The following is a 21,034-nucleotide window of genomic DNA, read 5'->3' on the forward strand; positions in this document are numbered from 1 at the left end:
TTTTGATCAATCATTCACAGTCGTTGCTCAAAACTGCAGTGGTAGAAATCTCGACACGAGTGTTTTGATCCTTAGGACTAGCAACTTATTTTTACAGAATGGAGACATTTATTAATTTACTTCTGTCTCTATGCACACTGCTTCTGTCTGCAAACTTTATCCCTGTTGTGAATACATACAGGAGCCCGTGGAAACCTTCTGATTACAGGTGAAGTATTCCTCGGTTCAACATCTCTTAAATACACTTGATAATGTTTCTGCCTATGCACGTTAGGTATAAAAAGAATAGATAGATTGTAATGTACCCTTCTGGTTCCCAGTATGGCTGGGTTAAGGAGGGCCAGAGCTGTAAACAGGCCGACACCCATCAACTGTCAACTGGAGACCTGGTCATCTTGGACATCCTGTAACTCCTGCACAGACCAAAAGGTAATGCTTTTTTTTTTAAAGAAATTGCACACATTTAAAGATGTGGAATTTAAACTTTAACCCTCTCCAAAACATGAAGCGTTCAGACAGTTTTTGGTCTGAAAGGTCAGACCGAAACATTAAGGAGATAATCAATAGATTTGAAGGGAACAAGGATTAGCAAAACTCTCCTCTTCTGCTCCAATAAAATGCAGTTCTTGGTTGTCTTTGGATATATTGTAGACTGTAAATATAAAAAGTAGCACAGCTACTTAAATGGAAAATACAATTTGTTGAATCAATATGAATCACTATGAACATTATAGCGTGTGGCCTATACGTCGTCCTGTCCTAATCTCAAAAATGGTATAAGGGAATACACTTATCGGTGGATATTAAGAGCTCCCTCGTGATTTACTTAACTGTCTCAGGGCCGTTTCCGGCGCATAGAGAAGCCCTCCCAGTTTGGTGGCACACAGTGCGTTGCGTCACTGTGGGAAAAGCTGGCATGTCCGTCAGTAACAACGCAGTGTGTGGTGACAGACTACTGTGGAGAGGGATTTACCTGCCAAGGAACAGGCAAGTCCCACCAAACGGCACATTCCCTTAAAAGCTGACGGTGTTTTCCCTGCGCACCTCCATCATAGGCGTAAAACCGCCTCTCTCTGTCTGTCTAGGGCGCTGCATCAGCCAGTCCCTTCGCTGTAATGGAGAATCAGACTGCGAGGATGCTTCTGACGAAGAGGTCTGTGAAGACGTCAACCAGAGGGACGACAAGTGTTCGACCTTACTGCCGATCCCCGGTGCTGAGCGCGGCACTCAGGGGTAAATACAGCTTTCGGGGGCATTGAGACGCCATGACAGTGGTGCAAAATCGTTTCAATCAGCATACACGTCAGTGTTCTTTGATCAACAGATTGCTTTCAAACTTTAAGAATATAAACATGTCTAAGTTAATTATTCATAGCTTAGTTTGAATTTTTTATTTTTTTTGCCTAGCTACAACGTCTTGACTGGAGACTTTGTGGATCGAGTGCTTGACCCAAATTACTTTGGAGGAAAGTGTGAATATGTCTATAATGGTGAATGGAGGAAATTCATTTATGACGCTTTCTGTGAGAACCTGCACTACAATGAAGATGAAAAGAACTACAGGAAACCTCACAACTACCATACCTACCAGTTTGTGGTATGTTCAATGCGCTAACTATTATTATTTGATTTTTTTTTAACATTTATTTAAAAAAGAATGTGACCTGATTTCACCCTTTACAGGCTCAAGCTACGTCTGAGGGCTCGCATGAATACTTTGAAGATGCTGTGAGCCTGCTGAAAGCCAGGAAAGACATGCATTCTTCCAACGGCGGCGTCACTTTAGGGATCGCTTATGTGGAAGTGGGACTGAGTGGAAGTAGTGAATCGGAGTTCCTCAACAACGTAACGCAATATCAAAGCCAGGTATTGCTTTATTGATGGATTATTTTATGTCAGAGTTGTTTGTTGTTCTTTAAAGAAATATTTTGGCATTTTGGAAATAAAATATGCTTCTCGCCTTGGAGTTAGAAAATAAGATGGAAACTTGGCTTACTATGAATACTAAACAGAGGGAAAATCCAAGCCAGGCTCTGTCAAAAAAAAACTAAATCTGCCTTCCAGCATCTGTTTTGTACAGACTAGACCAGATATATTTTACTATGTTATCTTAAAATCTGTTGGGTTTTTTCCTTCGCAAGAGCCAGGAGCCGGATAAATTTAAATTGGCATTTGAGGAATTATGCCTTTATGGTTTCCCCGGTTTCATTACTTATGCTAATCTATCAGTCTCTCAACTTAGCTTAATATTTAACAGTAATATGAGGGTTAGGAATTGTGAGTATCAAACATGATTTTGACCTCCTTTAAACAGTGTTTATGTTGGGGTGTCTGTGGAGAAGACATTGTTTGAGGTTACTGTTTTCATTATTATTTTTTCTATTTCTGAGAAGAACACACTTGCCTTTTTGTCTTCAGGATCTAGGGTTTATTAGGCTTTGGTCCAAAGTGCAAACAGCCCACTTCAAAATGAGAAGTAATGAGTTGATGCTTCATGAAGATTTCTACGTTTCACTAATGGAGCTGCCTGAGCAGTATGATTTTGGGACGTACTCCCACTTCTTCAACACATTTGGCACCCACTACGTCACAGACGGAACAATGGGAGGAACTCTTGAATATGTCGTGGTTCTCAACAAAACGGAAATGGCAAAATCAAGTGGGCTTTCAAGTTAATTGATCAAAGTCATTTGATTGGAACTGTAATGCCAAGTGACCTTTATTCACTTCTCTTTCATCTCATACAGATATTGATGCTAAACAAGCTGGTGGTTGCATCGGTGCCTCTATTGGTTTGAGCCCTCCCCTTTCCAGCGATGTAACAGCAGGACTCAAATTGAGTGGGGAACATTGCTTAAAGACAGGAAGTTTTCAAAAAGGTGAGAGTTTCTTTTGCTTTCTTGGTAACTAATTTCAATTGAACGGAAAAGTGATATGAATGATTGTTGCAGAAACGCCTTGTCAGAACTTGTCCTTTCTTTTCCAGCCGCTGACTCTGATTCAGCCGAGGTTGTGGACATTGTCCATCTAGTGAAAGGGGGAGTCACACACAGCAGCGCTGGCCTGTTGGCTATCAGGAACCCCGACACCTACAGGAACTGGGGGGCGTCCCTCAAATACAACCCAACACTCATCGAATATGAGGTGACTTTGGAAAGAGTTTGACACGACATCCTCTAAAACAGAATAAAAAACAAAATGTCGATGGTTCACTCCTGGATTCTTGACCTCGCACTGCTGTTGAGCTTGCGCTGGTGTATTAACTTTTTATCCCTTCCTGTCTCTGTCCTACATCCCTCGCGACGAAGACCATGCCAATTTATGAGCTCGTGCGCCTCAGCACAGCCGCTGGCCATGTAGGTGCGAGACTGGCCAACATGGAGAGGGCCTGGGATGAGTATCAGTGGCAGTTTGACGCCTGTCGCTGCGCCCCCTGCAGGCACAACGGCATCCCTGTCCTCACCGGGACGTCCTGCCAATGCATCTGTAAGCCAGGCTACCAGGGAGAGGCCTGTGAAGAGACTCTCAGGAGAGGTGAGTAAAGGTAGCGGAGGTGAACACAAGAAATTAAACTGAAATCAAGCTCCTTCTTCCTGCTTCATGGCTTTAAGCTGAGCTGAGCTAAGCCAACCATCCTCCGTCCTAAGCCTGAGGTCATTTGTTTCTTTTTAGTAATTCACAATGTTGCATCCAGGTGGTGTCATACTTCCAAGTCTTGTTTTGTGAAGTACATACAGGGGCGTAAAAAGTAAAATGAGCTCAACAAAAAGGTCTGTTCAACAAACAATTTGGGCTTTTATAATTCATAAATAACTAAATGTATCATACTGTACCTTTGTTAGCTATAAAAACCTTAAAAAGGATGTGATTTAATGCAAATATAAACATTTATTTCATATGTTTGTTATACCGAAAAGCCCCTTGATTTTTGCTGAACAGACACGCAGACAGATGGGTCGTGGTCATGCTGGGGGGCCTGGTCCTCCTGCTCATCAAGGAGGAAGACTCGGACAAGAACCTGTGCTAACCCTGCTCCTGATGGTGGTGGAACGACCTGCGTCGGCTCCTCCTCTCAGACTCAACGCTGTTAAAGTCACGCTGGTTTCAATGTGAAGCTGTTGAGGGCTAAGTGGACATAAAACAGTTGTTTTCTAATGAATAAAAATGCTCCACTATCCTGTGCTTGTTTTGTTTGTTTATCTGTCTGAGGAGTAAAACTGAAGATCATTTATGTGAATTTAAAATTTGAGTAACAGGCTGAATCCAGGTCAGTGCTTGAGGCAGCTCTATAGTTAGGAGTGTTAGTTGGTTTAAGTCAAACTATTAATCTAAAGACAGAAAAAAAACAAAGTCACCCCACCTCAAACTTCTATTTTCAACAAGGGGTTTTTAATCATCATTCAGATACTAAAAGCATTCAGTTGTCTCATGCGTCAGTCCTCTGCATGCCAGGTCTGCTTCGCTGGGCGCCGGGTTGTTACACTGTCGACTCCTCGCCATTGTTCCCCCACTGCAGGATGACCATGCACCCCAGCAGCTCCAGCTGCCTTCAATGGCTATTTCTGTTAAAAGTAGCCACGTCAGTTCCCGTGTTGATGCGGCACTATCTCTGCATGTGTTATGTGCGACGAAAGAAATGAACTGCGTTAAGTTGAATGCACAGTTTCGTATTTGGGATCTTTAGATCTTGCCTTTTCGCCTGCTAGTGATCTCACAGCCTCGTCCAGAGTAGCCGACGGGACACACGCAGTTACACCTGGTGCCTGTTGAGGGAGATGGAGATGATCATTGCCTCTACCGGTATCAAAGTCACGTCGTGGCCTGTTGAACAAGTCAAAGAAAAGAAAGAGACAAAAACGTGTCATCGCACCTCTCAAAACGGCCACTCCGTTGTTGTGGCACGGAGCACATCGACACGGACTGGCCTCGGCCAGGTACTCTGACAGCGCTCTCTTCAGGTTCATCTTCAGGGTGGCGTGATGGGTGAAGTCTCTGGAGATCACCAGCTCAAACAGCGGCCGCGTCTAATGAGAAACTGACGTCACCGCTAGACCAGTTTTTTTTGTAGCGTCAAAAGTGATTCTCCTTCGATGGGGCCGAGCAACACAAGGGCTGAACCTTGAGCCTATTCGCATAGGTCGTGTTTGAAACTGTACCCACCCTGGTGCCAACAACGAGCAACATCATTGCTTTAGATGTTGTGTTAATTATGATGATGTCATAAGAGATTGTGGGAGACAGGAAACTAAGACATACACTCACCGGCCACTTTATTAGGTACACCTGTCCAACTGCTCTTTAACACTTAATTTCTAAGCAGCCCATCACATGGCGGCAACTCAGTGCATTTAGGCATGTAGACATTGTCAAGACAATCTCCTGCAGTTCAAACCGAGCATCAGTATGGGGAAGAAAGGTGATTTGAGTGACTTTGAACATGGCATGATTGTTGGTGCCAGAAGGGCTGGTCTGAGTATTTCAGAAACTGCTAATCTACTGGGATTTTCACGCACAACCATCTCTAGGGTTTACAGAGAATGGTCCGAAAAAGAAAAAACATCCAGTGAGCGGCAGTTCTGTGGGCGGAAATGCCTTGTTGATGCCAGAGGTCAGAGGAGAATGGCCAGACTGGTTCGAGCTGATAGAAGGGCAACAGTGACTCAAATAACCACCCGTTACAACCAAGGTGGGCATAAGAGCATCTCTGAACGCACAGTACGTCCAACTTTGAGGCAGATGGGCTACAGCAGCAGAAGACCACACCGGGTGCCACTCCTTTCAGCTAAGAACAGGAAACTGAGGCTACAATTTGCACAAGCTCATCGAAATTGGACAATAGAAGATTGGAAAAACGTTGCCTGGTCTGATGAGTCTCGATTTCTGCTGCGACATTCGGATGGTAGGGTCAGAATTTGGCGTCTACAACATGAAAGCATGGATCCATCCTGCCTTGTATCAACGGTTCAGGCTGGTGGTGGTGTCATGGTGTGGGGAATATTTTCTTGGCACTCTTTGGGCCCCTTGGTACCAATTGAGCATCGTTGCAACGCCACAGCCTACCTGAGTATTGTTGCTGACCATGTCCATCCCTTTATGACCACAATGTACCCAACTTCTGATGGCTACTTTCAGCAGGATAATGCGCCATGTCATAAAGCTGGAATCATCTCAGACTGGTTTCTTGAACATGACAATGAGTTCGCTGTACTCAAATGGCCTCCACAATCACCAGATCTCAATCCAATAGAGCATCTTTGGGATGTGGTGGAACGGGAGATTCGCATCATGGATGTGCAGCCGACAAATCTGCGGCAACTGTGTGATGCCATCATGTCAATATGGACCAAACTCCCTGAGGAATGCTTCCAGCACCTTGTTGAATCTATGCCACGAAGAATTGAGGCAGTTCTGAAGGCAAAAGGGGGTCCAACCCGTTACTAGCATGGGGTACCTAATAAAGTGGCCGGTGAGTGTAGATTAAAGAGAATTATGTGGGAGCAAGACGCAAATCACAGGATTAAGCTCAAGACGGAGAAACTCACTGTTTTTCGTATGAAGTCAGGGTTAAAACGTACGCCCTCGCCCCAGAGCCCCATCAGCTCCGGGGTGGGAAGCTTTTTAGACACCAACGCAGTGATGGACTCACTACTCCCGCCCCTGACAACGGACACAAAGTCCTCCACCATGCTGCCGTGCGCCGTGTCCTCTGGGGAGAGACCCAATGACCTCATGAGTTTTCGCATCGGTGCCAAACAGAACATATTTAGCAGGACATCTGTCACCTCACCTCCCAACTCATTCAGCAGGCCATTACAGGATCCACCGTGAAACCCCGCCGACACGTAAACACCTTTTATGTTGGCCCCGACCTTGAGGCCCGCCTGAGTACAGCGCTTATAGTCGTCCAAAGAATAATCTAGAAAAAAAAGGAAGCCAGGGAGCGGTTACAGCCGTTCAACGTCATCATCAGTATATACTAATCCATGAAGGTAGACATTTCACTGCGTTGTTAATTATCACCTCTTTCTCAGAATCTGAATAAGAAGCCATTGATTGACACTTAAATTACACACAGGGAAATTTGTCTTGACGGCTAATTATTACTGGGTGTCTGTGTCAGAGAAACGAGAAGACAGAATGTAGATGATGTCACTGCCGTACCCAAGTATCTGACCCTAGTAATTAGCTTTATGCATTCTTGCAACGTGCAGGAAATTGAAGGAACTGAACACAGCCTCCCCCCCCCTCTTCCCCCTTTTTTCAGTTTTAACGCCCGCTAGCATTACCTGTCTTCTCGAGCTTCTCCTTGTTCAGGATGACGGTGTATTCATAGTCTCCTCCGAGGGCTGCCTCTGTGATGTAGTGGGTACCGTAGTCCATGTAGATCTGTCTGTATTCCCCATAGACGTAAGTCTGTGGCAGGGAGCGCAGACGCTGCAGGAACTCAGGGTGAAGAATCAAGTCGTTGGACTTCAACATGTACTGGGCCAATTCCAGTTCTGCTTTGGCCCTCACAAAGCTGTTGGTCTGGGAGACGAATCGGTGCAAGTCAGGTGATGAGTACCTCATCGTTTTCAGGTTAAAATTGCAGATATTTGAATATATTTGTTTTTAAAGATATCAATAGGTTGTAAAGAGGGGTGGAGAAAAGACATCTCACCTTGCTAGAAGCACGGCGAATCTTCCTTTCGGCTTTTGAATATTTGTCGTCACTGAAGTTAAAGCCAAATTCAAATACGCCTGGAACGGCAATGCCAAAGGAAAAAGAGGTTTGGGTGTGGCGCTCTTTCAGGGTGTGGTCCTTGTAGTCTTTGTATGATTCAAAAGACTGCATTGTGAAATCATACGAGCCTTTTGTCTGTAAACACATGGGAGCTGTCATTTATTTCCTTTTTAGTATGTAATTAGCAGAACCATATTGATGAGCAATTAACATACAGTCATCATATCATAGCAAATTGAGGAATGAGATGAAAGATGCAGCCAACGCAAAGAAAATACACCCACACTTTCTAATGAAGTACCCTTCATGAAGAGCGTGTAGGTTCCAATTAGGAGTAATATTAACAACACATTTATTATGTTTTTTAAAATAGTTCTAAACACTTAATAAGAACAAATTGTAATTTTGCAGGTTGGCTGCATTTCAATTAATGCAGATGCACATGTTGGTAATCCATTACAGGACTCACATGCAAATTATTTCCTCTCTGGAGTCTGTTTGAAATTCCCTGGCTGTCTTTTCACATGTTTTCTGATCTATTACTAAAGATATTACTGCATAGCTACTCAGTAACCCTCTTATAAACTGTCATGGAAAGCTCATAACGCACCTGCAACGTGTAATGTAGCAAGTTGTAAGGCTTCCTGAATCTGACATCCTCGATGTAGTGCGGCAAGCAGCTGCCGGCGTAGTATCTGTTATCCAGCACCACTCCCTCCAGCTTACTGTTCAAGATGTTGATTCTGAAAGATAAGTAGCAGCCGCGGCGTTAACAGCGGGCAGATTGATACGAGGAGAGCAACCCTTTTGGTGCATCTACCTCCCCGAAGCACAACCGGGACTCACATGGCGGGGCTAATTGAAAAAGGGGACTCACCCTTTGGCAAGGTTTTCGATTCCCCAATACTCCTCAGCCTCCGACCTACAGGGCTTCGGGACGTTCTTACAGCCGGCCTCATCCGACATGTCCCCACAGTCGTCCTCCCCGCTACACTGCAGAGTTCTGGGGATGCAGCGGCCTGACGGAGAGCGAGGAGGAGGAGGAATGTTTTTCCCGAAAACATCGTAAAACCCATATTTGGGGCCGGATGTGGGAGATACCTGTTTGGCTGCAGAGGAATCCCTCGCACACAGGAACACTGTCACAGGTGTAGCGTGCTGGAACAACACAGGCCTCCTCCTCCTTGCCGTGGAAGTTGCACGGCTGCCCTCCGAACTGGGATGGCTGGTCCAGTTTGGCATAGCGAAACTGGAAGGGTTTGAGGAGGACGGACACACAAACGGTTGGAGAAACACGGGGGAAGGCTCGCCTCTACCCAAGGAAGGTGGTAGAAACTGCTGCAGGGAACTATTACAGGCGAAATCCCATTAGAGGGCTGTTTTCACTTTGTCATGTCAAGGTTATTAATCCCCCCCTCCTTGTAAAGTGGATGAAATAGAGCGCTGAAGTACATCAGCTGAGACCTTTGCCAGCAGAGGAGCCCACAGAAAAACGGCTCTCAAGAGTCAGCATGTCGGATGCCTCAGTCTGCCCGATCGGCTCACAATACCTATCTGTATCTTATTTATTATAACATGGACATTGGTATTAGACTCACAGTTTTTCACTTCAGGGTTGATGATATTTGCTAGATTGGCAAGTTAACAGTTATTTGTGGACGTTTATATCAAAATAACTTGACCTGAACAATAAATAGCGGGGCAGGAATCCCCCCATGTTTTGTTATTTTATTAATTTACATATTAATTGTGTAAAAATTCTGCTTTTTATTTACCAAAATGGGAGCGTGATACCAAACTCTCAGCAACAGGCCCTACGCGGCCTACTTCCAAAAAATGTTCTTCAAAAATAACAGATTATATTGGTGTCCTGATGGGCCAACAATTCCATGTACCAAAGCTGTGACGTTCCCCAGTCTGGTATTACCACACTTACCCTTTTTTTTTGACAGGTGTCACAACGTGACCACGAGCTCCACTCAGACAAAACGCAGTCGACGGGATGAACGACCACCTGAGCGCCCGCCGACCGAGCCTCGCGAGCACCGGGCTCTCCGTTGTTCGCTTTCGTCACGCCAACATTACTGGGACAAAGTAGCATTTATGTACTGGCACATATTTTTTCTCAAAAATAATCCTGTCTGTGCAGATTGGATTCTGGGAGAATGCAGGTAATCGGAGATTAGAGAGGATTTAGTGAGGATTTCAAAGCAAAATAAAAACGTGTTGGACATTTAAATATCAGCGATCGATAACCAATCCAACAAATGCAACTCCTACCTTAGCAGCACCAAAGTAACACTGAGCAGACAGCACTGGAACCTGAGTGCGCCCACCACAGGAAGCATGGTTGTGTGTCGCGCCCGACAGTGAACGAGGAGAAGACACTGCTCAGCTCTCTTGTGTAAACACACACGGATCAATACTGGCCTGCACATGAACTCAGTGCCGCAATAGACCCAGAAGTGGAACTGAACACACAAGACTGCAGGCGTCTGTGCCACTTAACAAGGCGTTGTGGGATTAGGTTTTGTGTCAGCGTTGAATGAACACACAGGTATGACATCAGGTTTGTGTTGTAGAGGGAAAATGTGTCCAATTCCATTTATTCGTGTTAGAATAACTTCCATCTCATTGTGTAAGTAGGAATATGGCTATAGATGATTTACAGTTGGACAGAGCGAGAGGGGAAGCTAGAAAGAGGCCCACCGACAGACATAATAAGACACAAGGTCGTAGAGATATAGAGACAGAAGAGGGTGGCAAAAGCCCAGGAAGAGATAGTGTAGGGACACTAGCAGTGGGGAAAAGGTCTCATGAGTGTGTGTGTGTGTGTGTGTGTGTAGGCGCTAGGAGACAGAAGAGAGGGGGGCTAGCGAGATAGGGTCAAACAACAAGAATGAGGGAGCCAGGCTATCATCAACATACCCGAAGTGGGGGGCTAGTGAAGGGGGAGAATAATGGGAAAACATCGGGGAGGTAGTTACGCAGTTAGGACAGAGGGGGAGGGTTCGACTCAATCGAATGATCAAAGAGTAAAAACGTGGTATTTCATCGGATTGTAAGTGTCTTTCTGATGAAAAGAGCTTGGTTTATTTGAGTGTGTGTTGCTCCAATAAATCTCTGTGAAAATGGCTCCTCACCACGAGTCAGATGGATAAAGTCAATGATTTAGAGAATGTGGAAGAAAATAGTTAAAACTGCAAAGAATTCATCCACAGAAGAAGTGGAAGTATTCTCGGTTATTTAAACTTGTGTGTAAATTGTAGAAATGGGATCAATTGGAAATGAAAAGAAAACACATGCTTAAAATGGCGGCTTTGTTATGAAGCAAATTTAGTGTTTAGAGATAAACGATTCCATTTTTGACCTTTAAACTTTGTTCACCTTGACTGCTTTTGGATTTCACTGAATGACACAATCGATGGACTCCACTGATGTTTACCGACCCTGTGTTGTAATCAGAAGGGTTAACCTAATAACTGGTACACATACTGCTATTACTGACATGACTCAGAATCATAACAAACACTATCTTCATATAAGTTGTCCTTGGAGGATGCACAGTGGGATGTGATTAGTTGATCTATGATTGTAAGGTTAGGAGAGGTGAAAAGTAAGCAACTACTAAACTACTCATAACTGTAGTTTCTATTAACTTTCTTTCACAGCTGAAGCTTCTTAAACATAATGATGAAGAGGTTTTGCTCCTTTTTAGTCGTTACAAAAAGCAGAAGTGTGTGAGTTTTAAGCAGTTCTTTTCTAACCGTCTCAGATGATATCAGTAAAATAACTGGTTAAATGTTACACTATTTCTACAAACAAAAAGAAAATAAATATGTGCAGCAAAACTTTATATTTCTTTTACTTTCCAACACATTAATCATCTATAGACGACTAATCTTGTGACTCTTTAGGTGGGGCCAAACTAGCTCCCCTTTACCACTTTAAACTGATTAACTAGGTTTAGGGGGTGATTGTTATAATGAGCACTTACTTTTGATACTCTTTGCTTAGAATAATGTTTAATTATTAAGCAATTTAATCAATACAAAAAGAGGAAGAAATGGTCAGTGACAAATCCCATTGCCCTGGGGGCAGGGGTCGACTGCATGGAGGATCGCCGCAGGATTAGTTTGAGAAGAGCAGCCTCTGTTGGCTGCGGTCGTGACCTTTACAGAAAGGTTCAACGAAGGAATCGCTTTAAGGAAAGAAAAAGCCGAGCTGAGAGGTGGGAATCACATGATATTTTATTTGTGACTGAACAGTGGCATGGGTACAGTGTATGGGGTAGTCATAGACGTACAAAAGTCCTTTTTTTCATGACAACTCGTAATTCCATAAATAAAATTTACAAAATATTTTGGACTATTTCTCATTTTTCTTACACAAGCAGGGAACAGTTACCATTTGTTATTGTAAGACTAGCAGATTATATTGATATCTCTATGGTTCATATTATATAAAGTTGCCTTTCCTTTTGACCATTTTGATTCAGTGGAGCAGACCTACAATACGCCCAAGTGCTTTAGTTACAACGATGACCTGTTTACTGTTTACAAATGACCCGACAAGAACAGTGACTGGACAACAAAAACAAACCTGATAAGGCATAGAAATGCTCTCTACTGTCTTCAAGCTCAAGGTTATTAAGCCAGTGTGGACTTACTTTGCTTTATATCATCGAAGAAACAAAACAGCGATATGATTCAAAGAGGCAAATTGTAAACAATACGACCTCAGCTGGAAATGTAAAATATCTAAAAACAAAAAAATGCAGTAAAGTCTGCCTCCTATTTACTAAATAGAAAAACCTGAAACCTTGAAGGAGTATTAGGATTCTTTGCTCCCTTCCTTTCGTCCAAGCTCGAAACGTGAGTGAGACAGGTACAGCAGGCTTTTGAATGACCATGTAACACAGATTCACAGTTCAAATCTCAACAACCGGACAGAAACAAGGATATGTTCGCAAATTCAAAAAGAAACGGCTGCAGAAGCAAAACAAACATCCAGACGTCAAAAATGGAGGTGCTGGTAGGGCATTGCTTGAGAGAAACACAGGTAGTTGGCATCCAAGAGGCAAAGAGCTATCTTATGGCACCGAGGCTCAGGTATCGGGGACCGGGCAGATTCTTATTTACAAAATAGATGTTTGGCAAAGTTTCCTCTTAAGTACGCCTTAAAGTCCTTTCGATACCTCTAACGACTCGCCGTCATCAACTAAGAATTCACAGCTTATAAAATAAGAAAAGAGAAATCAAAACCTGTTTTTTTGTTGTTGTTGTTGTTGTTTTTTGTTTGTCCGTTCCAGTTGTAGAAGGAAGCTGCAGAGAACCTGTGTTTGGCTGAATCCACATTAAGTCCGTTCATGCAAGTGGATGAACAGCAACACTTTGAGACCATTTAGCAAATGTGTCCGCTGGGCGCAGTCTTGGCTTGTGGCGGTCGAAGAAAGGTCAACCACATACACGCTGCTCCCCGCAGAAAGGTTCCCCCCAAAAAAAAGAAATTTGAATTTAGCATCATCAGTGCATCAGCTTCACCGCGTCCGTTTAATGTATCCTCACAGGTGTGAACGCTTTAATCCGCTACAGGAGGCTGCAGTCGCCTCCTGCTGTGGGTTTCGGCCAAAGATCAAACGTCACTTCCTGGCTGAAAGGTCATTTCATTGAACGATGAAGCCAAAGTGTGGTTGTCATGCTGAGGAGTAGAGTAGAATATGTGGCCTCTGGAGGAGAGCAGATCCTACGACAGCCAGCTTATTACGGAACTGCCAAAATATCCTTTAAAGTTTGAAAAAACAGAACAAATCTGTGTAATCCATCTGTGAGAGACGCTGCTGTTCACAGTCAATCACCCTTCTCTTTGTCTCTTTCTCGTGAGCTTCTGTCTTGGCCTTGAGCTTCCATTCCCTAAAAGACAAACCCAGTTGAGTAAATCAGGAAGCTGCACTGCTGCAGTTACAAATCCATCCACCAGGTGACAGCTGTGTGCCTTCCCTGGCTTTCGCTTTCGGTTTAATAGAGGAAGGCATCATGACAGCGAACACTGAACTAAAACCAGGGCTCTTTCCCAAGTGGCAGCTAAACCCCTCATTGGTGAGGGGAAATGAGACAAATGCAAACATAAAGCGAATAGGGCGGGTCACAACAAAAAAGTGTGGGGGAGGGGTGTTGGGGAAACAAATGGACGAAAGTGAATGTGGTGGATATGTAAAAGCCAGACATTTAGATGAGAAGGGGACTGTGAAGCATACCCACTAGCTTGTCGTGGTTCTCTAGCTGTCTTCCTGTGGACAGGTCTGATCCTGCGAAGAATCAGGATCTCCACTGGGTGCCGGAGAGATTGACCTTGCAACACCAGAGCCCTGAGAGAAAGAAAGAGCTGTAGAATTTCTATTTTGCACGTGTCACGCTTCGGCAAAATCGGTTATCCTCCAGCATCGAGGACGTGGCTATTTCTTCTCTCGCATACTCGCAAAACCTCCGTGAAACATTTGGGAAAATTACCGTGACATGTGATTGTACCTTATGATCTAATCAAGACACTTTAATCATTTTCGACCTTTCATTTTTAATTGGCTTGACATTTTACTTACAAAAAATAAATGAAAAATCAATCCCATTTGGCAATATTAATCACGTGACACCGACGTGTGTGATTACATGCAGTGTGCTTGGGAACAGATCATCTCTGTGACACTAACAGAGTGGAGCGTCGCGTCGAGCCGGTTGAATCTTATCGACCCAGCGGGGTGGAGCTCACCGATTGTTCCTCCTTGGCGTTGCTGCAGCTGCCCTCGGGGTCTACGGGGGAGTGATCTGCGGGGGCGTCGCTGGCCTGGGAGGGGGGGCAGTCTGAAGACGAGCTCTGCTGAGGGGCTGGAGTGGATGCTGCTGGGAGAGGAAATAGCAAACGTTCAGTAAATACAGCCGGAGGAAATAAATTGGGATTTTACGGATTTTTAGCATCAAGCTGTTAACAGGCATATCGTATCCTGAGGAGCATTGCATTCAAATCCAGACCTTTGCATTCGCACGTTACTCTTCTTACTTTTATTTGTACACAAATACCTGACCTTCTGTATTCTGCACATTGTTAAACAAAGCAAAACTTTATTAACATGCGCGCCCTTTCATACCTGTCGGATGTCCTTAAACCATGTTATTCATTCAACGCTGTCCCCTGTCAGAACAAAGCGCCCCTTTCTGTTGCTACAGTTAAAAGGTCAGAGGCCTCTATTACATTGAAATAATATTGATATGGACATTACATGGTCTGACACTGACAACAAACCCATCTTTTAGGTTCCTTATTCTTTGATATATATATATGTACAGCATACATCTCTAGGTCCTGAATATGATAAACCTTCTGAAAACCACTGCATGTAACCCTGTGTGTGTGTTTGCTGGCCAACAAGCCTCCAAGCTGTGCCTCATTCCAGATGTTTGGATCTGGATTTCTGCAGATTGAGCCTCTTCCCGTGTATCTTTCTCCCTTGTGCGGATGTTGTCCTTGTATCATTCTCCCTTTGTGCATGTTGTCCTTCTCTCTTTCTCCTCGTGTGTTTGTGTCGTCTGTCCTGTCCTCCATGGTTGAGGGACGCGGGTCTGTTTCGTAACACCTGCAGTTCCGCAGTGCTAAATGTTTACATGTCCTATGTTTAATTTTGTGGGGATTCTTACTACGTTGGTGTGATCTGTACACAAAAGGTTTCTTCTATTCAATACATTTGGAAAATCTCCCTCAGAACTACAAATGCGAACATTCTGGTGACGCTGGAGGAAAGGGGTCACTGGTCAGGTGGGATACATTACCTGGGAACAACGGACGCCGGTACACAATAGAAAGAAGGGCAATAGATCGGATAGATGTTGAAGTATTCCAGACTGGGACACTGCCATCCATAGGGACAACAAGCTATATATAGATTGTATATATATATATATATATATATATATATATATATATATATATATCCAGTGTGTTTTTTGAAATGCTTTTCAAATTAAGTGGCACAGATGAAGGTTTAGCAAGATGGAAAACAACACTTGGGGACACCTACGTGATTCAGTAGACGGTGATGTGGACGTCCCTGGGCTCAAGGTCATCCTAGAGAGATCAAGGTCGCTGCAGCTTTCTTCCTCTTCCTGGGCCGCGGCAGCCGAAGGTGGCAGCAGCTGACCGCAGACCAGTGTGTCCGGTACGCTCATGAGGCCCGGGGTCCCGCACCTGCTCACCCCAGCAGACGCCACGCCGGATCCCACACCTGCTCCTCCGGCTCCTGACGTGGAGGGGCCCTCGCCGGCATCGGAGTCAAGGCCCAGGCTCAGCTGCCTCTCGAGAAGGGCTGCGTCGGCCGTGTGCTGGGGGCTGGTGATGGCGGAGGAGGGGGCCGATACGTCGCAGGCTTGGGGGCACATGGTGGTAATGGGTACTAGGCCTTGGAGCATGGCAGCTGGTATGGCGTGCCCTCCCACGCCCACGGCCTGGGCAGGCATGTAGGCTGCCATGGCCGCCCACTGCTGCTGAGTGGCGGGGAAAATGTTGGCCTGGCTCCAGATGACTGGCTGACCACCGGGGAGGACCTGAGCGACCTGGAGGGGCCCCTGCACGGGGAAGGCCAGAGTCTGGGCCTGGGCAGGAAACGGCTGCTGCGCCCACTGGGCGGCTTGCACCGGACCCATGGTCATGTAGCCTGGAGCGGGAACCACAGGAGGAGAGGGACTCATTCGGGGGTATTAAAGCTGGAGTCATATTTAGAATCATGGTACATTCTTGAGACAAACCTGCAGCTGTGGCTTGTTTGACATTTTTAATTAATGACACTCATTTGTTTGTCCAATTTCTGTTACTGTTACCTAGCGAAGCATTTGACTGGAAATATTTCCTTGTTTGATTTTTTCTGGGACAATATTTGAGATGTCTTGTCTGCTGCCAAAAAGCATTTCTCCCATAAGCCGTGTCATCGTGGACGGGTTGCGCTTCATTTTGCCGTTGTCTTGAAATGATGCGAAATCACCTTTATCTGTCGTTAAAGCAACGTCACCTTTCAGTACCTCTGTGGTGAAAGTCTATCTTGGCTTCTCAGAAACTACACATGTAAGAAGAACACCCCCCACCAGCACTTTGTTCTATTTTATGTTTCACATTGTGGAAAATAATGCGTGCCGCTACCTGACGGCATGGAGGTAGGGCTGAAGGGGGCGTACAACTCAGCAGCGTGTTGCTGCTGTCGGCTGCTCCTGCTAGGGTCCAGTGTGTTGGCGGGGGATGGGGGCATCTGGTAGGCAAAGCACACACACACACACAGATGTCACTACTTTCAAAGTCACCTAAAAGTCGCCATGCTGCACATTTATCTTTAATCTTCAGTGCTGTCGGAAATTCAGGTAATTTAGATTTGACCCAGCATTACAGATAAAATAATGTTATTTTACCCTGCAGTTCTATCAACCCATTACAAAAAATGAATCGAGGTTTGGTTTCAAGTTGTAGCACTCACCGAGGGAGGAGTGGACATGTCGCCGAAAAGATCAAAGTGGTTGATGTTCTGCGAGTCAAACCATGGAGGGAGGGAGAAAGAGAGACAAAATCCAGTGATACATCACGAAAATGAGATTTGCACACTCATGAAACCTTGAATTCATCTCCAGATAGGGTATGGGTGGGTAGGTGCGGGGAGTGAAATTTATTCATAAAGGCAGTTTGTGCTGTGGATGGCAAGAAACAACCATCCCCTCGTTTCATTATCAGAAAATGGATCTAAAATGAATCTTTCATGGCTCGCTATAATTGAGTGGGTAAAAGGCTATTCAGTCCTATAAAACAGACTCTGATTAGATATTCTTATGTCTGCCAATCAGGAGGGGCCCCCGTGAGAGCCCGGGGCCGCTTTATCATGCTGATTCCACTCCGAGAGCAGATCCATACACAGAGGAGCGTGTTTATTTCATCAAATATATGAAAGGAAGAAGCTCCTGGAACCACCCAGCCGAGACAATGAGGCCACCTCACCCTATAGGCAGACGCGACCCCTGCTCTGGTCCCCTCTGTCCTCTACTCAAACTATTTAAAGGAGAGGGGGGCGCGGCTATGGAGGACACTCTATGGAATGACTAAGTTGCATGAAATGACTCTGGAGCCATGCACAAGCAGACAATGAGTCACAGTAAAAAAAGCACAAAAACACACACAACACGCCGGATTTGCATAAACTAAACACATACATGAACAAACTCGTACTGAAAAAAAGAAATAAAGGAGGATTTACAGCAATCCGTGTTGCTTCTAACAGAGTGTCATGTCCTCCTCGAATAAGCCGGGACATGGCGGATTGCAGTTTGCACGGCTCTTTGGAACCATTGAGGGTCACAGAATGAGTCTGAATTTAGAAAAAGGTAAACATTGTACACAGAGGTCTCTCCCTGCAGGCACTGACACACATCAGGGGAGCTCAAGGCTCTCAAAAAGCTCCAACTGAATGAACAGACAAGCAGTAACACTTAGAGATATGGAAGCGCTGCTACTTATACTGGCATGGGCTGTTTGGGTGAGATAGCGAGGAGGGGGGGACGGGGGGGGGGACCGGAAAAGTTTATCTGCTTGATATGCTGAGCAACAAGCACACAAACAGCAGAGAGCAGAGAAGCACTTTGCTGGGGCTGTTTTCAAAAGTTGCGTGGAAATTGTCTGTGGGTGAATGTTTGGCGAAATAGGCTTGAATGAATGTTTTATAGGCGATTCGACATGGTGGGGAAGAACTGATAAAACCTGCCAGGATGAGGTGATTTATAATCATCAGTTTGATGCAAGAGAGTGGAGTCATGAATGTTTTTTGTGCCGTTTTTTTCTGAACAAAATACATTGCCATTCTATTAAGGGTCCGGCTTCTGCGAGTGTTTGGTGGCCTTTTCCCGCGACTACACCGCATGCAGCTCCACCCCAAAGCCCACCTACAAACCTCTCGTCCCCATCCTCTGAGGAAGACTGGATAAAAAGCACCCCGCCCCCCTATACGTAGGGACGGGAAAAACAGACTGATTTCGTCTCCATCTGGTCACGACGTTATTCAGATTCTGCACAAGATTGGATTTTGGATACGAAGCCTGCGTCTCTAATGTCCTGTGAAATTACTGACATGTCCGACTTTGGTTGACCAATCAATTAGTCTTATCTCTTCTAGCAGGCTAGCCACGACCAATGTAGCTTTGTTTCATCATCGTCACAAAAAGCGCGTGCAGACATAGACCCTGTCTGAGTCGTTCTGGTATTAGAAAATCAATTTTAGGGCCTTTAGGCTATTAAAAAATGTTAAATACAGAAAGGGAAAGTGATACGCAAGGAGACGGTTAATGGGGGGGGCTTACGGTACTTCCTTCAAGACGATGTTAAAGAGAGGTTTGCAAGGGTAAAGAAACAAATGGTAAAAAATAAAAAACACCTACAGTCATGAAATGCCGTTTTGGGACATCATAGATCCCTTCCTTCTGCTGACTGGTTGGGACCTGCATTGGATTGGAGGTCGATTGAAAGTAAGTAAGTAACAGAGCAACACCTTTTTTATGTTTTATTTTTAACAGGCTGGGATTTTAGAAAAAAACAGGAGCTGAAACATGTGCATAGAAGGAAAAAGAAACTTTTTGCATCATTTTCGACAGAGTTGTTTTTTTAAGACGTAATTGTTTTTTAGAGCAATGAAATTATGCAAATATTTCAGCTTTTGTTGTTGAATCAATTCTACTAAAATCAATATTGATTGCAAACAATGGCCAGCGGTAGGATCTGTGAGTATTAAGAAAGCGTATTGTTATGCAGCAACAGTACGTCTCAACTGGTTCATCTGACTACATTTGGCCTCCTTTGTATATTTATTTTTCTAAACTATCTGTTGCTCTTAACCTCGCTGCCTGTCTTCCCTATTGCTCCCTCGACTGGTTAACTCTGCCTTACGTTTTCCCCAAGTCTATTGATCTTGTTTCACTCTGAGATCAAATGGCATGGCAAGTGATTAATCTCTCTCTCTTTCTGCATCTTTCATCTTCAGAGAAACGCAAGATGCAGAGAAGCATAAAGAGGAGCAGGAGGAAGAGGGAAGGAAAGGGAGGGAGGATAGGATTAAACCAAATCAGAGGTCCCTGGAGTCCTAGCGTGTCCTTCAAATGGTCCAAAGCCGAAAGGTCAACGTGTTGGAGATGCAAGGAGCCTGGTATGCACCCTTTGGGTGACCAACGGACCTTGATCTTCTGCTGATGTTTGAGACATTAAAAATTAAGCTGCTGTTTTTTTTTTTTTTTTTTACTACTGTCATATTTATTTATTATTCAAAGTATTTTTAATTTGGTAATTGGCTCTCTATTATAAACAGTTTTCATTGGTAGTGGGGAATCTGTCCTTTCTGTGTTGGATTCACAGAGGAACCGATGCATGTAATCGATTTTATCTAATTGATTGCCTAATTGTTTAGTGTGCTCTCTCATCGACTGCATCAGAGCTTTATTTAGTAACCGTTAATGCAAATGAATCATCTCACGCAGCTGCTTCAAATAAAAGCGTGCAACTGTCAAAACATGTGAGTTCATCATCGTGAAGACGCTACAGGGATCGCATTGTGTTTGTCATTGTGGTTAGCACTGATGCGTTGCAGAAAAAGACATGCTAATATTCCTTTTTCCAACAGGGGATCAATTTGAGTTACTGAAGAAGTAATGGATTGATATCCCACTGAACTTAAATTTGAACCTCCCAATAAAACTCACAGCTTCATTTGTTCTCCTACAAGGCTTTGCCTCTTCAGCCGATAAAAGAGGAACCGTGTTTTGAGCTATCTTTGAATCCCCAGAAAAAACACTTTGCAACTTCTTACTTCTTTGAAGCTATAAAGTCATGTCGTTAGTACTTAAACGATTATAATCTATCACAGGGTATGAAGAGGGAGAAGAAAAAAGGGGGGGGGGGGGGGGCAATGCTTGTCTTTGTACCTGATATACGCTCTCCTCTGAATGGGGGCCACGGAGGGGTTCGTGTCCAGCCTCAAACACTATGTACTACAGAACAGAAGTAGTGGGCAAGGCGTAGAGGTGCAGAGAATAATGAGATGTGAAGTCAGAGAGGGAGGTTGGCATATAAAAAGGAGAAATACAACAAGGGAGAGAATAAATGAAAGCACGGGGGAGCGTGTGGAATGGCGGCGAGTGGGGAGTGAAATGACATCACGAATATGAAGGTTGTAAAGAAAAAGAAAAAAAAAAAGCGCGGCAAAGAGAAATGGGGGAGATGTGGAGAGAAAGAAAAAAAGAGTGAGGTGGG

General features: G+C 44.5%; 2 protein-coding genes across 2 annotated transcripts in view; one reads left to right on the plus strand and one right to left on the minus strand.

Annotated features, from left to right (window-relative positions):
* Window positions 1-17: 17 nt before the first annotated feature.
* On the plus strand, window positions 18-4,455 carry c8a (complement component 8, alpha polypeptide). The gene is made up of 11 exons (XM_037459536.2): window positions 18-208; window positions 321-429; window positions 840-987; window positions 1,086-1,233; window positions 1,408-1,597; window positions 1,684-1,866; window positions 2,419-2,659; window positions 2,748-2,879; window positions 2,987-3,144; window positions 3,309-3,534; window positions 3,940-4,455. Exons 1-11 carry the CDS (start codon window positions 99-101, stop codon window positions 4,089-4,091), a joined length of 1,797 nt encoding a protein of 598 aa, XP_037315433.2. The 5' UTR covers window positions 18-98; the 3' UTR covers window positions 4,092-4,455.
* The window catches only part of LOC119209550 (uncharacterized), a 44,625-nt gene continuing 27,954 nt past the window's right edge, over window positions 4,364-21,034 (minus strand). Inside the window, exons 9-27 of the mRNA XM_062557854.1 lie at window positions 20,707-20,772; window positions 19,174-19,233; window positions 17,232-17,279; window positions 16,904-17,009; window positions 15,792-16,424; window positions 14,489-14,619; window positions 14,006-14,090; window positions 10,004-10,226; window positions 9,660-9,807; window positions 8,825-8,972; window positions 8,601-8,742; window positions 8,334-8,466; window positions 7,661-7,858; window positions 7,287-7,527; window positions 6,788-6,916; window positions 6,543-6,706; window positions 4,871-5,024; window positions 4,692-4,763; window positions 4,364-4,562 (exon numbers count right to left, since the gene is read on the minus strand). Of these exons, the coding sequence (XP_062413838.1) occupies window positions 4,408-4,562; window positions 4,692-4,763; window positions 4,871-5,024; window positions 6,543-6,706; window positions 6,788-6,916; window positions 7,287-7,527; window positions 7,661-7,858; window positions 8,334-8,466; window positions 8,601-8,742; window positions 8,825-8,972; window positions 9,660-9,807; window positions 10,004-10,226; window positions 14,006-14,090; window positions 14,489-14,619; window positions 15,792-16,424; window positions 16,904-17,009; window positions 17,232-17,279; window positions 19,174-19,233; window positions 20,707-20,772 (3,036 nt within the window). The 3' untranslated portion in view covers window positions 4,364-4,407. The remainder of the gene's footprint in view (window positions 4,563-4,691; window positions 4,764-4,870; window positions 5,025-6,542; window positions 6,707-6,787; window positions 6,917-7,286; window positions 7,528-7,660; window positions 7,859-8,333; window positions 8,467-8,600; window positions 8,743-8,824; window positions 8,973-9,659; window positions 9,808-10,003; window positions 10,227-14,005; window positions 14,091-14,488; window positions 14,620-15,791; window positions 16,425-16,903; window positions 17,010-17,231; window positions 17,280-19,173; window positions 19,234-20,706; window positions 20,773-21,034) is intronic.

This window comes from Pungitius pungitius, chromosome 15 (genome assembly GCF_949316345.1).
Source record: "Pungitius pungitius chromosome 15, fPunPun2.1, whole genome shotgun sequence".
Taxonomy (NCBI): domain Eukaryota; kingdom Metazoa; phylum Chordata; class Actinopteri; order Perciformes; family Gasterosteidae; genus Pungitius; species Pungitius pungitius.

What these genes read in the sequence shown, in the direction of transcription:
- c8a (XM_037459536.2), top strand. Translation starts at nt 99, where the DNA reads ATGGAGACATTTATTAATTTACTTCTGTCTCTATGCACACTGCTTCTG. An exon ending in ATTTACCTGCCAAGGAACAG is followed by an intron (nt 988 to 1,085) that starts GCAAGTCCCACC and finishes CTGTCTGTCTAG; the next exon opens with GGCGCTGCATCAGCCAGTCC. An exon ending in TAACGCAATATCAAAGCCAG is followed by an intron (nt 1,867 to 2,418) that starts GTATTGCTTTAT and finishes TTTTGTCTTCAG; the next exon opens with GATCTAGGGTTTATTAGGCT.